Source organism: Macaca nemestrina, chromosome X, assembly GCF_043159975.1.
Source record: "Macaca nemestrina isolate mMacNem1 chromosome X, mMacNem.hap1, whole genome shotgun sequence".
NCBI classification, from domain to species: domain Eukaryota; kingdom Metazoa; phylum Chordata; class Mammalia; order Primates; family Cercopithecidae; genus Macaca; species Macaca nemestrina.
This window is the reverse complement of record NC_092145.1, coordinates 123,981,746-124,004,765: the sequence shown is the minus strand read 5'-3', so window position 1 is coordinate 124,004,765 and position 23,020 is coordinate 123,981,746. Positions and strand designations below refer to the sequence as shown.

Sequence of the window (23,020 nt, the reverse complement as noted above, 5' to 3'; positions counted from 1 at the left end):
ATGGAAAGGAACAACCGGTACCAGCCATTGCAAAAACATGCCAAAATGTAAAGACCATCGAGGCTAGGAAGAAACTGCATCAACTAACGAGCAAAATAACCAGTTAATATCATAATGGCAGGATCAAGTTCACACATAACAATCTTAACCTTAAATGTAAATGGACTAAATGCTCCAATTAAAAGACACAGACTGGCAAACTGGATAAAGAGTCAAGACCCATCAGTCTGCTGTATTCAGGAGACCCATCTCACACGCAGAGACATACATAGGCTCAAAATAAAGGGATGGAGGAAGATTTACCAAGCAAATGGAGAACAAAAAAAAGCGGGGGTTGCAATACTAGTCTCTGATAAAACAGACTTTAAACCATCAAAGATCAAAAGAGACAAAGAAGGCCATTACATAATGGTAAAGGGATCAATTCAACAGGAAGAGCTAACTATCCTAAATATATATGCACCCAATACAGGAGCACCCAGTTTCATAAAGCAAGTCCTTAGAGACTTACAAAGAGACTTAGACTCCCATACAATAATAATGGGAGACTTCAATACTCCACTGTCAACATTAGACAGATCAACGAGACAGAAAGTTAACAAGGATATCCAGGAATTGAACTCATCTCTGCAGCAAGCAGACCTAATAGACATCTATAGAACTCTCCACCCCAAATCAACAGAATATACATTCTTCTCAGCACCACATCGTACTTACTCCAAAATCGACCATGTAATTGGAAGTAAAGCACTCCTCAGCAAATGTACAAGAACAGAAATTATAACAAACTGTCTCTCAGACCACAGTGCAATCAAACTAGAACTCAGGACTAAGAAACTCAATCAAAACCACTCAACTACATCGAAACTGAACAACCTGCTCCTGAATGACTACTGGGTACATAACGAAATGAAGGCAGAAATAAAGATGTTCTTTGAAACCAATGAGAACAAAGATACAACATACCAGAATCTCTGGGACACATTTAAAGCAGTGTGTAGAGGGAAATTTATAGCACTAAATGCCCACAAGAGAAAGCAGGAAAGATCTAAAATTGACACTCTAACATCGCAATTAAAAGAACTAGAGAAGCAAGAGCAAACACATTCGAAAGCTAGCAGAAGGCAAGAAATAACTAAGATCAGAGCAGAACTGAAGGAGATAGAGACACAAAAAACTCTCCAAAAAATCAATGAATCCAGGAGTTGGTTTTTTGAAAAGATCAACAAAATTGACAGACCACTAGCAAGACTAATAAAGAAGAAAAGAGAGAAGAATCAAATCGACGCAATTAAAAATGATAAAGGGGATATCACCACCGACCCCACAGAAATACAAACTACCATCAGAGAATACTATAAACACCTCTACACAAATAAACTGGAAAATCTAGAAGAAATGGATAATTTCCTGAACACTTACACTCTTCCAAGACTAAACCAGGAAGAAGTTGAATCCCTGAATAGACCAATAGCAGGCTCTGAAATTGAGGCAATAATTAATAGCCTACCAACCAAAAAAAGTCCAGGACCAGATGGATTCACAGCTGAATTCTACCAGAGGTACAAGGAGGAGTTGGTACCATTCCTTCTGAAACTATTCCAATCAATAGAAAAAGAGGGAATCCTCCCTAACTCATTTTATGAGGCCAACATCATCCTGATACCAAAGCCTGGCAGAGACACAACAAAAAAAGAGAATTTTAGACCAATATCCCTGATGAACATCGATGCAAAAATCCTCAATAAAATACTGGCAAACCGGATTCAGCAACACATCAAAAAGCTTATCCACCATGATCAAGTGGGCTTCATCCCTGGGATGCAAGGCTGGTTCAACATTCTCAAATCAATAAACATAATCCAGCATATAAACAGAACCAAAGACAAGAACCACATGATTATCTCAATAGATGCAGAAAAGGCTTTTGACAAAATTCAACAGCCCTTCATGCTAAAAACGCTCAATAAATTCGGTATTGATGAAACGTACCTCAAAATAATAAGAGCTATTTATGACAAACCCACAGCGAATATCATACTGAATGGGCAAAAACTGGAAAAATTCCCTTTGAAAACTGGCACAAGACAGGGATGCCCTCTCTCACCACTCCTATTCAACATAGTGTTGGAAGTTCTGGCTAGGGCAATTAGGCAAGAGAAAGAAATCAAGCGTATTCAGTTAGGAAAAGAAGAAGTCAAACTGTCCCTGTTTGCAGATGACATGATTGTATATTTAGAAAACCCCATTGTCTCAGCCCAAAATCTCCTTAAGCTGATAAGCAACTTCAGCAAAGTCTCAGGATACAAAATTAATGTGCAAAAATCACAAGCATTCTTATACACCAGTAACAGACAGAGAGCCAAATCATGAATGAACTTCCATTCACAATTGCTTCAAAGAGAATCAAATACCTAGGAATCCAACTTACAAGGGATGTAAAGGACCTCTTCAAGGAGAACTACAAACCACTGCTCAGTGAAATCAAAGAGGACACAAACAAATGGAAGAACATACCATGCTCATGGATAGGAAGAATCAATATCGTGAAAATGGCCATACTGCCCAAGGTAATTTATAGATTCAATGCCATCCCCATCAAGCTACCAATGAGTTTCTTCACAGAATTGGAAAAAACTGCTTTAAAGTTCATATGGAACCAAAAAAGAGCCCGCATCTCCAAGACAATCCTAAGTCAAAAGAACAAAGCTGGAGGCATCACGCTACCTGACTTCAAACTATACTACAAGGCTACAGTAACCAAAATAGCATGGTACTGGTACCAAAACAGAGATATAGACCAATGGAACAGAACAGAGTCCTCAGAAATAATACCACACATCTACAGCCATCTGATCTTTGACAAACCTGACAAAAACAAGAAATGGGGAAAGGATTCCTTATTTAATAAATGGTGCTGGGAAAATTGGCTAGCCATAAGTAGAAAGCTGAAACTGGATCCTTTCCTTACTCCTTATACGAAAATTAATTCAAGATGGATTAGAGACTTAAATGTTAGACCTAATACCATAAAAATCCTAGAGGAAAACCTAGGTAGTACCATTCAGGACATAGGCATGGACAAAGACTTCATGTCTAAAACACCAAAAGCAACGGCAGCAAAAGCCAAAATTGACAAATGGGATCTCATTAAATTAAAGAGCTTCTGCACAGCAAAAGAAACTACCATCAGAGTGAACAGGCAACCTACAGAATGGGAGAAAATTTTTGCAATCTACTCATCTGACAAAGGGCTAATATCCAGAACCTAGAAAGAACTCAAACAAATTTACAAGAAAAAAACAAACAACCCCATCAAAAAGTGGGCAAAGGATATGAACAGACATTTCTCAAAAGAAGACATTTATACAGCCAACAGACACATGAAAAAATGCTCATCATCACTGGCCATCAGAGAAATGCAAATCAAAACCACAATGAGATACCATCTCACACCAGTTAGAATGGCGATCATTCAAAAGTCAGGAAACAACAGGTGCTGGAGAGGATGTGGAGAAATAGGAACACTTTTACACTGTTGGTGGGATTGTAAACTAGTTCAACCATTATGGAAAACAGTATGGCGATTCCTCAAGGATCTAGAACTAGATGTACCATATGACCCAGCCATCCCATTACTGGGTATATACCCAAAGGATTATAAATTATGCTGCTATAAAGACACATGCACACGTATGTTTATTGCAGCACTATTCACAATAGCAAAGACTTGGAATCAACCCAAATGTCCATCAGTGACAGATTGGATTAAGAAAATGTGGCACATATACACCATGGAATACTATGCAGCCATCAAAAAGGATGAGTTTGTGGCCTTTGTAGGGACATGGATGCAGCTGGAAACCATCATTCTTAGCAAACTATCACAAGAACAGAAAACCAAACACCGCACGTTCTCACTCATAGGTGGGAACTGAACAATGAGATCACTTGGACTCAGGAAGGGGAACATCACACACAGGGGCCTATCATGGGGAGGGGGGAGGGGGGAGGGATTGCATTGGGAGTTATACCTGATGTAAATGACGAGTTGATGGGTGCAGCACACCAACATGGCACAAGTATACATAGGTAACAAACCTGCACGTTATGCACATGTACCCTACAACTTAAAGTATAATAATAATAAATAAATTTTAAAAAAAACCTCAATAATCTTGTTCACAAGTTTCATAATTTCCCATTCCATTAAATCAAATTTAAAATTATTAAAAGTTGTCTTTTCCCACTAGTAAACAAGATATATAGCACTAGCTTTGAGAGAGTAAAGTGTACTTATTTAGTCTGTTTTACAAAAAGCGGTGCTACTCAAAGAGAGTAGTAAATCTGCTTATATCCCTTGTAGATATGATAAATCTTAATTTATGAAAATGTGGGGATTATCAGAATTATCTAACATAAAATATATGATGCTTTATCTTTATACTTATATAAATTATTCATATAGTTTATACAGTAATATATAATATATAAGATTATATACGATTGTGATTTCATTTACAATATATAAGTAATATAAGTATATAAGTATATAGGTAATACTTATAAAATATAAGTAATATAGTATTCATATAAGTAATATTTATATACAGATATACCTGTTATAACTAGAGACATAACCAGACATTGATAATTTGTGTTTGCTTTTAAAGGAATAGATCATTAGCATGAAATTGTGGAAAATAGCATTGTAAATATCTTGGTTTGTATCTGCATCTCAGATGCAGATCTTGAAATAAGGATAGAAATCCAAGTAGCATATTTGCTATGTGATCTCAATTAACAGATGTAGGGAAGACAGGATGTGAGATAGGGAAGGGGAAGAAATCAGTAAAGGGTACTTTATCCAGGCATCTGCCACAGTGAGCAACTGGAAATGAATCCCGTGGAAGATCTCTGGGAAATGGCGTGGAACACATACCTCAGAGTTTTCACACCTGAGAGGTTAAGAAAGTTTGGTTACTTATATAGTAACCGCCACTATTCCAATCACTGATTGAAAAATGCTCTCAGGGATTGTTCAAACTCTGTTACCAGTAGAGAAGACTTCCGGGGTTTCTGAACAATCTTGAGCCAAAGAGGGGCAAAATTGATCTATGAAGTTTCACACATATTTTATAGTAAGGACTTTGAGGCTAATCTTACAATTGAAAGTTGAAGCAGGCAGTGATATGAAAACACCTGAGGGTTGTGGGTGGACACAGACCACATCTGCTAGTGGATAATTATCAATTGTTTCCATTCATAGAGCTGTGCCTTAAATATATAGCTTTCTTAATGGAAACTTGGGAAATAAAAATATACATACAGCTTTGGTTATTCATTCCATGAGATCATGGACTTTGGGCGATCTCTTTTCAGAACACAGAGACACAACCTAAATGTGGAAGTTTCATCTGTGTATTTTTTCAAATTTCTTTAAATAAATAGTTGAGAAGTATAATTGTCAATTTGGCATTCTTTTGTAAAAACTCGATGTGGTTATTCTATGAGATGTTAGTAATATGGAAGTATTAACGTATTCTTATATTATTTTAACTTCTGTTTTGTATTTATATTTTCAAAGGGAGATTGGGGATAGAAGATATAAAGTTAGATCTTTAAATTTTTTTTAAATACACATGGATAGTTGCTTTTATTTATGGTTAGACTGAAGAAATTTTTATTTCATAAAATAAGCCTATTAATGTTGTATAGCTTTTTGGAATGAAGAGTATGAACAACTTCCATACACACACACAAAGCACACACACACACAAGCACACACACGCTCAGCATCACTTATTGTAAAATTTAAATCTTAATTGAATTTCAATAAATAAAATTGGGACTTTAAAATAATTTTTTTAAAGTAATTATTTCTAAAGTGTCTTGGTGAAGGTAAAGGTACAAGTCCCTACTTTTAGCTCTCATTTGTACACACTAAGTGCTGAGTAAGGATATAGATCCCTTCATATAGCTTACTCATGTGTACCCACTAAATGATGGCCATGGGCACAGGGCCCTTCAGTAACTCAGGCATTAGTATCAAATGCCAGGCATGGTGTAGGTCTCTTCATTTAGCTCACTCATTTTCACCCATCAAGTGGGTCAATGTACTGGAAAATATATGCATATGCACAATCGCTAAAATATAGCTTTGTTTTTCAAATTAAACATCCTTATATGAAGTAAAATGTTTTTTACCCAGTCATATTATGCTCCTTGGTTTTGTCTGCTTTTGACACACTGATTCTGAATATATAATTATTACAAACACTAGATAAATGGGCCAGATATGATTAAGATGAGGCTATGACAGTTGTGCAAGACATTCTTGCACTTAATATTAATTGATAGGTATCACACTACATATAAAGCTCAGGGCATTGCAATATTCAGTTTGTCTGGACTTATTCTGAATGAGTTTTCTGAGTATACGTGGTATAAATCTTAGTGTTAGGAGGACACCAGTATAAACACAGGTGGTTTCAGGAAGTTCTGCACAAGGAATGAGACTTCAGTATAAACATAAACATATATGCAGAAGAAATGAAGAATTTTTAAACAAATCACAATATAAATTCTACTCACTTGGATTTAGATGGTGATTGTCAGCAATGATCTTACATCATTTTTGGTATATTAAAATGGTTATACATACTATGGGCCAGTACGGTGGCTCACGCCTGTAATCTGAGCACTTTGGGAGGCCGAGGAGGGTGGGTCATCTGAGGTCAGGATTTTGAGACGAGCCTGGCCAATGTGGTGAAACCCCATCTCTACTAAAAATACAAAAATTAGCCAGGTGTCGTGACACATGCCTGTAATCCTAGCTACTCGGGAGGCTGAGGCACAAGAATTGCTTGAACCAGGGAAGTGGAGATTGCAGTGAGCCAAGATCATACCACTGCACTCCAGCCTGGGTGACAGAGTGAGACCCTGTCTAAAAAATAAAAAATAAAAATAAATATATAAAATGGTTACACATACTATGTACTTGCATAATCTTCAAAGCAGCTAAATATATTTTACCAGTCATTTCTATGGTTACACTTAAATTCTTATGAATGTGTTTATCTTGGAAGGTACTATTTCCATTAGTTGGAGTTCATACTGGACAACAGTCTTATGAAAACCAAATAGATTGTTTTCCCTTATTATCAGACAGATGTCTAGTTTACAAGGAGAATCTCTGAGAGATTTTTTAGTAAATAATTCTTAATTCATAAAGTGAAATACTTGCTTTATTTTCCACATTAATTGTCACTCTAAGTGGTTTCAGTTTTGTACCTTTCCCATACTCTACATGGAGAACAGAAGATGTTAATTATAGTGAACTTTTCCCTACATGTTTTAAAGTCCCTGGATATTTTAAAAAAAAAAAAATTTCTCCCTCTTTGTCTCCAGACAGAAGAAATGTACTGGATGTATGAGATCAACGGATTATCTCCAACTACCGTGCCACCGAAAAATGCAAAATCCAAAATTGATGCTACTCACAAGACACATGACAACGTGCCAGTCCATCGACGTAATTTTGTCCGTGAAAATGCTAAACTCCTAAGAACGGGGGTGTCTTCCACCATCAAAGGTGCTCCTTTGGTGATGAAGAATCAATAAATTTTTTTTCCAAAATATTTCTTGGTCTCAGGTAGATCTTTGATGACTATTATTTCATCTTTTAGAATATTGCTGAGGAATAATGGTTTAATTATAATAGGCCTTCTATATTTCCTTGTCTTTTAAAATTCAGTCTGTTCTCTGAATATATTGTACTTCATTTGTGAGTTATGAGTGTTTTTTTATGTGAATATTGGAATTGGTTCACTTTTAAAGTGCAGGTGTATATTTGTAGTAAAACGAAATATAATTTAAATGACAACAGTATTTCCAATAACAGTGTGGCTAATAAAGCTAAATTTCTCACGTAGGTATTCCTTATTAATCTTTAAGTTTTAGTTAACAACTAAAAATTGTATATATTTATGGTATACAACATATTTTGAAATATGCATACATTGTAGCCTGGTTAGCCTGAGCTGATTAATACATGCATTACCTTACATACTTATTTTTTGTAGTAAGAACACTTAAAATATACTTTCTTAGCCATTTTCAAGTATATAATACATTGTTACTAACTATCACCACCATGTTGTACAGCAGATCTCTTGAACTCATTCCTCCTATCTAACTGAAATTTTGTATGCTTTGACCAACATCTCCCAATCATCCTGATTCCCCCCACCCAGCCCCTGGTAATTAGCATTGTACTCTTGTATGAGTTCACTGTTTTTAGATTTCACATATAAGCGAGATCATGCAGTATTTGTTTTTCTGTGCCTGGCTTGTTTTACTTAATGTCTTATCTTCCAGATTCATCCATGTTGTCACAAATGGCAGGATTTCCTTCTTTTTAAAGGCTGAACGGTATCTCATTGTGTATATATTTCAAATACTAGTATTGCTATTAAAGCTTGATTTCCCATGTAGATGTTGCTTGTAAGTCTTTAAAACGTTAATGATTAAATTAGCACTGAAGACAGAAAGATTGACCATTTCTTGTATCTGCTTTATAAAATATATGCTTATATCTTATATCTTCTATTTGGAATAAAGGTAATTAATTAAAAAGCCCCTGTATATATGTGTATGTAGGTTCATCTGCTTCTGTATTGCAGCATTTAAATAATATAGGTATATCTCAAAAGGATCCAGGAGAAAGTTCATTTCGATGTGTGTCTGATCCTTTTCAATAATGTATTAATCAAAGTAAAGGGGAGTATGTTGCTTGGTACTTATCATTAAAGGGAAGCCAGTATGGACCAACTTTAAGATATTTTGTCACACACTGGCTCTGCCACAAAACATTCATGTATTCTTAAGCAAGTTGCTTACCATTTTTTACCCTATTTTCTTGTTTCCAAAATGAAGGGACTGTACTAGGACAGAGGTTGGCCTACTATGGTCCATGGGACGAGTGTAGACTGTCACCTATATTTTTATATAGCACATTAGCTAGGAACAATTTTTACATTGTTAGATGGTTGAAAAAAATAAATAGAAGAATACTGTATGACACAAGAACATTATATAACATTCAAATTTCACTGCCTATAAATAAGGTTTTACTGGAATACAGCACAAGCACTTCCTTATATATTGCAAAGTTGAGTAGACAGAAACCACATGACTGCAAAGCTTAAACTATTTATTCTCTGTCTCTTTACAGAAAATGTTTGGAAAAGTGTCTTTGGAATTAATTTGTATTGTCTGTAGCAATTGAGGAAAAGGGGAGTGGAAGTCCATGTTCACTGGATTTGCCATCCCGGGAAAGGACAAGAACTAAAACTCCATGAATTTTCAAAAGCCTTTCTCAGTCTCTGCTCCCTTAAAGATATTTCTTTGAGTATGGAGTAATAGATCATTTGTCTGTCCCTTCTTCTGCTGTACTGCATCGCAGCGGGTGGTGGTGGGTAGGTGGTCAGTTTCTGAACATATTTCCCACAGCCTTCCTAAAACTTCTCAAATCCCTTAAGAAAAGAAAATCACCTTTGCTATGAACATACTTAGAGATCTAATTGCTTTTATATTTTGGTGTTTATAGTAATGGATAATATTTAAATAATCTTAAAAGCTTTATGAGGCGTCTTCTGAAAATCATGATTGCTTTCCTAAATGAAATGTTCCAATTATTGAAAGTGCTCAGAATGGAGTGCATTTGGATTGGAATTTTCTCAGTCAGAGAAGGAAGTCAAGATGAGATACTGAGAGATATGCTATTATAAATTTCATGTTGTGAATATTTCAAAAATACTTAAAACGTTGGTGCTAAATTGTCATGTTTCATTTTATCCTGGATATTACCTTCTTAAGAAGAAGTGTCTTTATAGGTTCAAATTACTATTAATCCAAAGGAAAGTAGAGTGAGGGCAACTCAGGTAGATAAAATTGAATAGTGAACAAAATTCTAAGACCTACGAGAGAACAAACTTTACTGAAATATGTTTTGGAGTTACAAGGACTCAAGTAGGTCCTCTGCCCATTTCCCCATGGCAGCCACCGTTTCCACATAGACCAAAGGCTTTCTGCTGCAAGCACCTGTGACTCTCTGCCTCTGGGCTTTCTCTGGTCATAGGAACCTGCTTGACCTGAAAGGGCAGAGTCCAGCTGGAAATGCCAGGAGTTTGTGCCCCTGGGAGCAGACTTTGATCAATAATTAATCAATGATAAACGAATGAAAATTAATAATATTTCTGCATCCTCGCTCCTTTGGTGGAACCGTTCTGAGGTGTTTTCTCTGTTCTCCCTATGTCCCTAGCAAGATTGAGCTTCTGTTGCCTGCAGTAGTAACCTCAATAGCACATCCTAGATTAGCTTTCTTCCTTTCCTGTGTCTCCTGTAGTCCCATTTCAAATAAACTACCTACACTAAAACTTTGTCTCAAGGTCTGATATGAAAGACACCTACCTGACATCCCTGAACCTTGACATTCAAAAACAATATAGAAAACCCTCCTTCCTACAAAACCAATGGGCAGAATGGGCCTTGGATCTATGGTTTTAGTTGATTTGTAGTAGCCCTCACACTCCATTACGTTATGTTCCTAGATCCACAAGGAGTCTAAATTGAACCTTAAGACTTAGCAGTAACTGAATCAACAGAAAAAGAGGAAACAGTTAAAACTTGGTAAATACGAGCCACTATAACCTCTTAAAGTAGGAAACTTACAAACCAAATTTAAAAATTGGGAGAGTCATAAATGGTGGTGGTAAAAGGGACCATAATTATCACTTAAAACTGCTTTAGAATGTTTGAAACATTGTCTACTTGTGCTTTTTCCAAATTTCCCAAAGAAAACCTAAGGTACTCAGCATCATTCTATTTGGGTTTTTTGTTTTTTGTTTGTTTTTGTTTTTTTTTTTTGAGATGGAGTCTCGCTCTGTTGCCCAGGCTGGAGTGCGGTGGCGCAATCTCAGCTCACTGCAAGCTCCGCCTCCCAGGTTCACGCCGTTCTCCTGCCTGAGCCTCCCGTGTAGCTGGGACTACAGGCGCCCGCCACCGCACCTGGCTAATTTTTTGTATTTTTAGTAGAGACGGGGTTTCACCGTGTTAGCCAGGATGGTCTGGATCTCCTGACCTCGTGATCCGCCCGTCTCGGCCTCCCAAAGTGCTGGGATTACAGGCGTGAGCCACCGCGCCCGGCCCCATTCAATTTGTTTTTTTAGATGCACTCAGTACAGATGCTCAATACGTTTGTTAATATTGATTATTATATTTTCCCAGCGAAAAGCATTGTTAAAATTAAGGGCTTATGTAACATTTCCCAAATTCAATGTCATATAACTTCTGTTTATTTAGTGCTACAAGTTTGATTGCTGCAGTATCAAATCGAATAAGACAACCAGGAAATTCTAGGCATCATTAAATGACTTAAGGTTTCCACAGGGCCTTTGGGACACCTTGGTGATGTATTTTCAGTGACTTCCTACATAGCATGACAGTTAAAATGATACTTAGAATATCCGAATTGAAAGCATCCACGAACATGATCATGGTCTAAACCTTTAATTTATCACAGAAATTTGCAAATTTTATTTATCTCTTATATTTAGCAGAAAACTACCAAAGAAAATTGTACACAAACCCAGTAACACACAGAGTTCATTGTAGAGACACACATAGTCCAACTTGATCCTTCAATCCAACTTGATTCTTGAGATACACGATGGAACCATGCCCTCCACAAATAGTTTTAAAGACACAGACTTAATAAGCGGTCCACAGAATTTTCATTTCTCTCTTCTAATTATTTATCTTTTTTTTTTTTTTTTTTTTTTGCCAAATCCTATTGATTGATCCTGTATAAAGTTTTGTTTTAACGATCCTCCCTTTCTAGGTTGACTGCACCTGCCTTGTTCAGAAAAAGCATGTCTTGATTTCTGTAGCCTGTGACCCTGCAATACATTCATGGGTTGTTACTGGTTGTTGTTATTATTTTTATTCTATCTGTCATATTCACAAGCTTGTCAATGGTTGCTCATTGCTTATAGAGTAGATCATCTTCTCTACCTGGAAATTCAAAGCATTCAACGATTTACTCCCCATCAATTCAGTGTCTTATCTCCACAGTGTTTCTCCCTCCTCTGTCTCAAAACCAAAACCAGAACTTAGGTCTCACTGAAACTGTTGCCCCATACATTTGCTTGTGCAGTTTTGTTTCTCCAAAGTGCGCTACTGTCTCATGCCTGACCAGCAAAATACCTTCCATCTTTCAAAACTCTACTCAAATTATTATTCCAACAGAATGTGTTTTAGATAGCTGATGCCTTTCATCTAAGTTAATTTTTTCTTGTTTCTTCCTCTCTGTGCTTTATGCTCTTTTAGTTCTTATCACACTACGGCTCATTATCACTTGAGGATAAATATTTCCCACACTTGATTTCTGAGCTCTTAGACGAGAGGTATTTTAGCTTAATCATTTTTGTATCCATCACATTACCTAGTGCTGTTCCTTTTACACAGCTTTCATAATGTATATTTTGAAGTGAATTTAGCATATTCATCAAAAATTCTAGATCAGTAGCAGGACAAGTCCTAGAACCTGTCTCCGTATTACTAGTTCAGTGTTCTTTCTACCTACCACACTTTTGGAAAACAGCAAAAGCAGCTTCCAGAGAATTACCACAAATTTAAATATGCTTATCAATAGCAGGATTCATAAGCAGCTAAAGTAGGCTTGAGAAAATGTCCTACTTGTTTTGTTTATTTGACTTCCCCGGCTGGGCTACAATCTCAGGATGAAATGAGCTCATAGTTCTGCCTTGGTGGTTACAGCAATTCTCTCATCATTGCCCTTTCCATTCAGCCCCCAAGCACTTTCACACTCACATGTGCATGGAATTCAAATAGCCAGTCTTGTCTGGATTCTTGGATACTTTTGTTGTTGTCAGACACTTCCCTTTCTGACCTCTGAATAGCCTCTTCTGATCCATGCCTTGACATTCCACCTGGCTTTTGATTTTTTAGTTGACAAGACATTGTCTTCCAGTTTTCATTGTTCTTTAATATCACACTGTGGGTTATTCCCAGCACCCTACATTCCTTCAGGAGGAGAGATGACACATTAAGAAGAGGGAGGCATCCTAACTTTGCATCATACACAAAAATTATATAATTATTAGAGACCTAGTTAAGAATTATTGATGTATCAAACCATTTATGAAGCCAACAAATATCAATCATACCTCTATTTACTTCTCCACCATAAAATTATTTAGGGGTTTCTTTAGAAGCTCTTTGATGGTCAGGGAAATTGCCTAATAAAAGGATGAAGAAGAATGATACAGTTTGAATATTTGTCCTAACCCAAATCTCATGTTGAATTGTAATCCTCATTGTTGGAGGTGGGGCCTGGTGGGAGGTGTTTGGGTCATGGGAGCAGATCCCTCATGACTTGCTGCTGTCGTCATGATAGCGAGTGATTTCTCATGACATCTAGTTGTTCCAAAGTGTGTGGCACCTTGCCCCTTTTGCATGCTCCTGCTTTTGTCATGTGACGTGGCTGCTCCCTCTTTGCCTTCTGTTATGAATGTCAGCTTCCTGAGGCCTCCCCAGAAGCTGAGCACTTGCCAACACCATGCTTCCTGTACAGCCTGCAGAACAATGAGCCAATTAAACCATTTTCTTTATAAATTACTCAATCTCAGGTATTCCTTTATATCAATACAAGAATGGCTTAATATAGGATATTGGTATAGAGGAGTGGTACTTTGTTACAAAGATAGCTGAAAATGTGGAAGCAACTTTGAAACTGGGTAATGGGCAGAGGTTGGAAAAGTTTGGAGGGCTCAGAAGAAGACAGGAAGATAAGGAAAAGTTTGGAACTTCCTAGAGACTGATTAAGCAATAATAACCAAAATGCTGATAGTGATAGGGAAAGTGAAGGCCAGGCTGAGAAAGTCTCAGGTGGAAATGAGGAACTTATTGGGAACTAGAGCAAAGGTCACACATGTTATGCCTTAGCAAAGAACTTGGCTACATTCTGTTCATGCCCTAGCAATCTGTGAAAATTTGAACTTCAGAGCGATGATTTAGGCTATCTTGTGGAAGAAATTTCTAAGCAGCAAAGCATTCATGATATGGCCTGGCTGTTGCTAACATCCCATCTCAATGTGGGAGCAAATAAATGACTTAAAGTTGGAATTTATATTTAAATGGGAAGCAAGGCATAAAAGTTCAAAAAGTTTGCAAGCTAGCCCTGTGGGAAAGAGAGGAAAAGCTTTTTCAGGAGAAGAATTCAAGCAGGCCATGGAGTAACTATTTGCTAGAGAAATTTACATAACTAAAAGGGAACCAAGTGCTAATATCCAAGGCAGTGGCAAAATGGCCTTGAAGGCATTTCAGAAACCTCTGTGGCAACCCCTCCCATCAAAGGCCCAGAGTACTAGGAGGGAAGAAATGTTTTGTGGACCTGGTGCCGGGCCCTGCTTCCCTGCATGGCCTTGAAACACCACTTCCCATATCCCAGCTGCTCCAGCCCTAAGCAGAGCTCAAGGGACCTGGGTACAGCTCTAGCCATCACTTTGGAGAATACAAGCAGTAAATCTTGGTAGCTTCCACACGGTCTTAAGCCTGCATGTGCACAGAGTGCAAGAGTTAATGAGGCTGGGCCTCCACCTAAATTTCAGAGGATATATGAAAAAATCTGGGTGCCCAGGAAGAAGCCTGCTGTAGCGGTGGTGCCCTCATGAAGAACCTCTACTAAGGCAGTGTGGAGGGAAAATGTGGGGTTGGAACCTCCCAACAGAGTCCCCACTGGAGCTCTGACTGGTGGTGCTGTGAGAACGGGGCTACCATTCTCCAGACCCCAGAATAGCATATCCACTAGCAACTTGCACACTGCTCCTGGAAAAGCAGCAGGCATGCAACTCCAACTCATGAGAACAGCTCTGGGGGCTGAACTCTGCAAAGCCACAGGGGAAGAACAAGCCCAGGGCCTTGGAATTCCACCTCTTCACCAGTGTGCCCTGGATGTGGGACATGGAGTCAAGAATTATTTTGCATGTTTAAGATTTAATAACTGCCCTGCTGGGTTTCAGACTTCTATTGGCCCTGTAGCCATTTTCTTTTGACTGATTTCTCCCTTTTGGAATGGGAATATTTAACTAATGCCTATATTCCCATTGTATCTTGGAAGTAACTGACTTGTTTTTATTTTACAGGCTCATAGGTGGAAGGGACTTTCCTTGTCTCAGATGAAACTTTGGACTTTGGACCTTTGAGTTAGTGCTGCAACAAGTGAAGACTTTGGGGCACTGTTGGGAGGATGTAATTGTATTGTAATCCTCAATATTGGAGGTGGAGCCTGCTGAGAGGTGTTCGGGTCATGGGGGCAGATCCCTTATGAGTTCTCATGAGATCTGGTTGTTTGAAAGTGTGTGACACCTCCCCCATATATCTCTCTCTCTCTCTCTCTCTCTCTCTCTCTCTCATTTGCTCCTGCTTTTGCCATGTGATGTGCCGGCACCTCTGTGCCTTCACCATGATTATAAGCTTCCTGAGAACTCCTCAGAAGCTCAGCAGATGCCAGCATCATGCCTCCTGTAAAGCTTGCAGAACCATAAGCCAATTAACTTCTTTCCTTTATAAATTACCCAGTCCCAGGTATTTCTTTATAGCAATGTAAGAACAGCTTAATAAAAAGGAGTATTTCATTTTCTATATGAAAATGTGAGAGAAAGACCCAGAAGCCTTAACATCTTTTACTACAACAAAAACAAGGTAGAAATTCGGACAAAACAATGGTAAAAAAGTGAACTTGTAACTTTAATCTTTTGAATTATAAGAGATATCCTCAGGGTACACCTTCCTGGTATTTGACACCATCTCATTTAAAAGTCCTTTCTTTACTGTACATTATGGAAACAATATATATTACATACACACACACACACACACACACAATACATACATAATCTTAATTTGGGAAAATCTCACTCTTTTTTTACTGTATCCGGTCTTTCTTCTTCTAATTTGGTGATACCCTGTGAACCCGTGTCTTGAGTAATCTTCCTAGCTCGCTTTTGCCAAGAGAGCAATACATTCTGCTTGCTCTTATGAGCCCTGGTGGTAGTTCCATTTTTATCTAACACTAATGAACCCTTCTATACATACGCCAATAAGTGATTATTATATAGACAATAGATGATGAATTTTCAGTCATGTTGCATTGAAGAGAGCACAGGGAATTTAGGTAAGTTAATTGGTATTGATGTATATGTTCTAAAAGTGACTTTACCACATGCATAACTAAGAGTCCTGAGAGGATGAATAAACAATCCCTACACTGTTGCTACATGTTCAAAACACATTTTTTTTTTTTTACTTCTTTGCTCTTTTATAAAGGTAACATGAACAAGTTATTCTTGAATTCCGAAGCAGCCCATTGGAATGAATGATGTGGGACAATTTGACCAAATTCAAGTAGATAATTCTGGCAGTAAATGAAAGAATAATTAAATCAATACCACAATTCCATAAAGATGGAATCTTCCATTGGACTTAGAAGATGATCCCGGATTACTTTCTTCACAAGAAGAGATTAGAAGTACATGCTATTCAAGGTGATATTTATTATTTATTCTTTCTATTTAAGCTATCAAGAAGACATAAAGGGCAAGGTCATAGTGTCAGACTCTCCCCTCTCCTGCCCCATCAATTTGTGGACTATTTTAACATTCAAAAGATTTGAAATTAGATCAGAAGATGAAACTTTTCCTTTGGCAGTCTTTTTTATTTTCAATTTCTTGTAAAAGCTTTTTTTCCAGAATGTCCATCTTTACACAGTTATGATTATAACTCCTATGGTAACTTTTAGGGCAAAATCAATAAGACCTCTTAAAATTCTGCAAGAAAGACCAGTTTTGTTTTATTCAATTTTACTCTAATAATACAAAGGCATTGGGAAAGGATTCAGTGAGAATAAACTTACATTGTGTACTTTCAGATATTTCTTAGTCCAACACTGTGGCTCTTAAATGGCATCAAACCGATTCAGAGACTAAAGCAGTTATGTGGGAAACAGAGTAATTATAAAGAGATCTAACAATGTCCTAATATCCTCAAAATTCTTCCCTAATTCTTAGAGAACAAAGAACATGCTATGTTATGTTGATGTTCATAGTTTCATATTAAAAATGCAGTCTGAAGAAAAAAAAAAAAACTAAGATGTTTTACTTGGGTTTCTTATTTGAGGATCATAAATTGCCCCTTAGTATGTGAATTCTCTGAAGAATGGAAGATAGGCCAGGCGCAGTGGCCCACACCTGTAATCCCAGCACATTGGGAGACGGAGATGGGCGGATCACCTGAGGTCAGGAGATCAAGACCAGCCTGGCCAACATGGCGAAACCCCATCTCGATTGAAAATACAAAACAAAATTAGCTGGGTATGATGGCAGGAGCCTATAATCACAGCTACTCAGGAAGCTGAGGCAGGATAATCCCTTGAACCTGGGAGGCAGAAGTTGTAGTGAGCCAAGATCACGCCACTGCACTCCAGCTTGGGCAACAGAGCAAGACTCAGTCTCAAAAAAAAAAAAAAAAAAAATGAAGATGAAATTTTTTGGGGAATCGGAAAGTTCCACATGAATCTGACATTGCACTTACACAAAATACATATGCAAATTTGAAAGATGATTGTATAATCTCCGAAGCTGGGTCAAATAGTTATCAATTTACTTATGAGTTTTTGCCTTTTCTTAGGCAACGGATGTTGAGTACCACTCAGAGCTAGTTTCTGTACTCCATCCTAAGATAAAAAGATAAATGAATCCTGATCAAAACTTTCTTGCAAGTGCTGCTTGAATGGTAAAGAAAGCAGGTGTAAGCTGGTAGTTTCCATGCATGTGGAAAGTGCTGTGATTGGGAGGTTGGTGTGGAAGCCCAGAGGTAGAAATCTGGCAGAGAAGACAGAAAAGGCTTCAAGTTGGAGTTTTCCAACTATAGAAGAGGAGTAACAAGAGGAAACAACTTGAACTAGGAGGAGGAACATGTGAAAACATGGCCAGTCTCAAGAGTAGGAAGAAGTGACTGAAGTTCAGAAAAACAGCGTAGGGGGTGACGAAAAAGGTGGGAACAAATGTAAGAAAGAACAATTGACCTTAAGGTGACTCACATTCTTAGTTCAGGGACTACATGAAATAAAAATGTAAGAAGATGAGCTCAAATTTGAATATACTATTTTTAGGCAAATATATGGCATTTGTATTGAAATGACCAGTTAGCAGACAGATATATTTATATGGAACATAGAATAGGAATTTGATTTTGATGTAAATGTTATGACTCATTGGTTAATTCTTTGTCAAAAACAAATCTGTACAAGGCAATGCTTAGACAAAGTTTATTTTAAAAATAGTAGTTCTCAAACTTTAATGTGCATTATAATTATCTCAGTTGATTACAAAATGCAGATTTCTAATATTCACATTCTCTCATTCTGATTCAGTATTTTGGAAGCTAGATCCAAGAATGTATGTTTTAACACACGCTCCAGATGATTCCAAGGTTCACACATTAAGAAAAAAATCTTGAGTAAGAGAAGCAAGGCATGAAAACAACCTGGAAAAATGAAAACCTTTGAATAGCAACAAGCATAGAAATGAAAAAGAGGTGGTATACGCTGAGAAGAAACTAGTTAGAAAGAGATATGTGTGGATCTTCATCCTCAGGTGGGAGTACTCCAGTCTCAGGTGGGAGTACTCCAGTCAAGGGTGCTGTCCCCACTGAGCCAACCACAGCAAGGCATAGGTCCCAGAGAAAAGACTGGACAATGTGGAATAATTACCCACTGGGAATAAAAGCTTAAGGGGAAGCCATGGATTGAATGTGCTTGGCAACTTCTGCCTAGATTTTAGAGGACGTATCAGATAGCTTGGGTGCCCCGGCAGAAGCCTGACACAGGAACAAACTTCACAGAAAGCCTCTCCTAGGGTAGTACCTGGTGAACCCTTGGAAGCAGGTCTTCTCCCCTTCAGACCCGAGAATTATAGAACCACCAGCAGCATGCAACCCCAGCCTGGAAAAGTGATAGGCATTCAACTCCTGTTAATGTTGGCAGCCACATGGATTGCACCCAGCAAAAGGAGGGGCTGCCCCTGGCCTTGGGAGCCCACCCCTTATACCAGTGTGCCCAAGATGTAGGATATGATGTTCATGGTGATTATTTTAGAACTTTAAGATTTAATGCCTATCTTGCTGGGTTTCAACTTATGTGGGGCCTGTTTCCAGTTTCCTTTGGCCTCTTTCTCCCTTTTAGAATCATATCTTGGAAGTAAGCAATATGATTTTGATTTTACAGGCTCATAGCTGTAAGGAACTTTCCTTGAGTCTTAAGACTTTGGACTTTGGAATTTTGAATTGATGCTGGAGCATGTTAAGACTTTTGGGGACCATTGGAGACCACTGAGATGAAATGATTGTATTTTGTCTGTGAGAAACAGATGAGATTTAGGGTATTGGGGGCAGAATGCTATGCTTTGGATATTTGACTCTCCAAGTGTTGAAATCTGATCTCAGTATTGGGGATGGGTGCCTAATGGGAGGTGGTCAGGTCATGGGGCAGATCCCTCATGACTGGCTTCATGCAGTCCTTGTGGTAATGAGTGAATTCACTCTCTATTAGTCCTCATAAGAACTTCTTGTTAAAAAGAAGGTGGCACATGCCTTCCCTCTCTCTCTCACTTCCTCTCTTGCCATGTAATCTGCACATTCTGGCTGTCTTTTACCTTTCACCATGAGTGGAAGTGCTTAAAACCCTCACCAGAAGCAGATGCTGGTGCCGTGATTTTTGTACAGTCAGCAGAACCATGAGCCTAAAACACTTCTTTATATATTACCCAGCCTCAGGTATTTCTTTATTACAGTACAAATGTACTAAGACAAGACTGGAAGAATTTGGAAGACCAGGATAGAAAAAGCCTAATTGATATGAGGGGTGATATGAGCCTAGATAGAGCATGAAGGGTGATGCTGGCATGGGCTCAGAGGAGAAGAACCTTAGAGAAAGTCTGAAATGTCTTAGAGATTACATAATGTGTCATGATCAGAATGTTGGTAGACGTATGGATAGTAAAAGTCATTCTGATGTAGTCTCAGACGGAAAGGCGAAGGAAGTATTGGAGATTTGAGTTATGACCATTCTTTCTATAATGTTGCAAATAACTTGGCTGAATTTGTCCCTGGCCAAAGGCTTTATAGAGGCAGAATTTAAGAGCAATGAAGTATGATATCTGGTGGCAGAAGAAATTCTAAGTAAAATACGGAAAGACCGCATGACTACTTTTAACCTAACAGAGTAAGATGCAAGTAGAGAGAAATTATTTAAAGATGAAGTTTACAACTAAAAGGGAAGAAGAATGGAAAAATTTGGAGAATTCACAGCCTTACCATGTGAAGAGTGAAAAAGGTGTCTTTAGGAAAGCAAACCAAGGATGTGGCCAAGAGACCATTTTCTAAAGAGATTAATATGGATTAAAAGAATCCAGGTGTTATTCACAAAGAGAATGGGAGGATGACCCTCAAGGTATTTCAGAGATCCTTGAGGCAAGCTAGGACCTTGAGGGCAAGGTTTCCAGGGAGGCACAAACAAGACCTCAGCATTCACTGCCCTGAGCCACCTCAAGTCTGCTCCCTGCATTCCAGTGCAATGTTCATTGACTTCTCTACCTTTGGTTCAAGTTATCCCACGTGTGGCTTATGCTGCTGCTCCAGAGGGCACAAAGGGTAAGCCTTGGTGATATGTACATGGTGCTGACTCCAAAGACATGTGGAGTGTATGAGCTGTAAGGCTGTATGACTTGCATCAAGATTTTAAGTGATATAGCAGACACTCTTGACATCAAGGCAGACTTGTTGCTGGGGTGGAGCCACCACAGAGATCCCCTAATAGGGTAATACTGAGCACCAATATGGAGTCAGGGTAGCCACAGAGAGCTTGCACTATAGCAATACCTAGTGGAGCTGAGAGAAAAAGGCCACCCAGAGATCCCAGAACTGTAGGGCCACTAGCATTCAACTCAAGCCTGGGAAAGGTGCGGGTAGGAAACTCCAACTTGTTAGAGCTACTGTGTGAACTGAGCCCAGCAAAGTCATAGGGGCAGGTCTGGCTGAGACACTGGAGACCCAATCCCGGCTGCATTATGCCACAGATGTGGAACACGGAGTCAAAGGAGATTATTCTCCAGCTTTAAGACTTCATGTTGTCTTTTCTGCGGTGTTTTGGACTTACTTGAAACCAGTTACTTCTTTCTTCTTGCCTATTTCTTACTTTTGGAATGGGAATGTCTATCTCATGCATGTCCCACCATTGCATTTTTAAAGCATGTCACTTGTTAGTTTTGCAGGTTTACTGCTGGAGGGGAATTAGTCTTAGGATGAGTCATGTTTTGAGTCTCACCCATATCTTACTTAAATGAGACATTGGTCTTTGGTGTTTTGAATTAATGCTGGAACAAGTCAAAGCTTTGAGGACTATTGGGATAGAATGAATATATGTTGCACTGGGAAAATAATATAAACTTTTGGTGGCGAGAGGCAAAATGCTATGGTTTGATCGTGTCCCTTATAATTAATGTGTTATAAAATTAATCCCCAATGCAACAGTGTTGAGAGATGAGACCTTTAAGAGATGATTAGGCCCTGAGGGCTCTGCTCTCATAAATGGGTTAATGTCATTATGGCAGGAGTGGATTAGTCATTGAGGGAATGGGTCACTGAAAAAATAAATGAGTTCAGCCCCCTTCCTCCCTCTCTGACCCTTCCACCTTCCACCATGGGATGATACAGCAAGAAGGCTCTCACAAGATCTGACCTCTCAATCTTGGACTTCCTACCTTCCAGAACTGTAAGAAATAAATCTCCAGCTTTCTTTAAATAATCAGTCTGTGGTATTATGTTATAGCAACACAAAATGAACTAAAGCCAGGGGTATTGTAAGGAACTTAAGGAACGTTTTGAGTTCTAACTAACTTCCCAGTAAACACAATATTGAACTTTATCTTCAGGAAATTGAAAAATGGCATTCATTTAGCGTCTTGCTTTTAACCAAAGTGAGTATTGTAAGTGTTTGTTTGTAACAAATTCTTTATTCTTTTTTTTTTGTTTCCAAAACTGTCTTCATTTTGCCCTTCCTTTCAAATTACACTTTTGCTGGAATATAGAATTCTGGGTTCATAAATAATTTTCATCTCAATACTTTCAAGCTTTTACCCCATTTTCTGTGGTTTTTCTTGTTGATAGTGAGAAATCTAGAATGCCAAATTACTAACTTTTAGGTAACCATTTTAACTTTTAAGACTTTTTTATTATTGATTTCCTAAAATTTTTCTATTACATATTCAGAAATTGATCTAATTATGTTTATTATTATTATTTTATTCTGATTGTTACTTAAAATGCACTATTCATTTAATACAGGCATTTCTCTTCAACATCTGAAAAATAGCTAATATTATATTGAATATTTATTCCCTGCCATTGTCTACTTCTCTGTATTCTGGAACAGAGATTACAGGAGATTAGTGCCTGAAGTTTTAGTGTAAACTATCTCAATAAATCTTGTGAGAATCTTAAATGCTTGCACATATATTTTCCATCTTTCATTGCTTTGCTGTGTGGTAAGTGAAGTGTTCAGTGCTATCCTCCAAGGCACTGTTTATCCTGTTTATTAATTACTTTCTGTTTTGATATTATTATTTCTCATATTTTGATTCGATTATTTTTATTTTTTATTCCTCCCTTTAAATGAGCACAGTAAAGCCATGATATTTTATTGGTAACCTGCTTAGAATTGTAAAAGTTATTTTATTTGGCCCAGCCATACTGCCTAGGACAAAAGTTGCATACAATTCTAATCTCATCTAGATGTGTTCTTATAAATGGTATATAAAAAAAATCTTCAACATCCTAAATATGATCCACTCAGTGTGAAGCATATCAGAGCTGGACATGACAT

General features: G+C 37.9%; 1 protein-coding gene across 3 annotated transcripts in view; it reads left to right on the top strand.

The window, feature by feature from the left end:
* LOC105499042 (cilia and flagella associated protein 47) overlaps window positions 1-8,537 on the top strand; it is a 469,827-nt gene extending 461,290 nt beyond the window's left edge. For 2 of the 3 annotated variants that reach the window (XM_011771442.2, XM_011771440.2), the window contains exon 64: window positions 7,411-8,536. In XM_011771442.2, coding sequence (XP_011769744.2) covers window positions 7,411-7,623 — 213 coding nt within the window. In that variant the 3' untranslated portion in view covers window positions 7,624-8,536. Of the gene's footprint in view, window positions 1-7,410 lie in introns of all 3 variants that reach the window. The other variant, XM_011771441.2, reaches the window with a different exon arrangement.
* The last annotated feature ends 14,483 nt before the right edge of the window (window positions 8,538-23,020 follow it).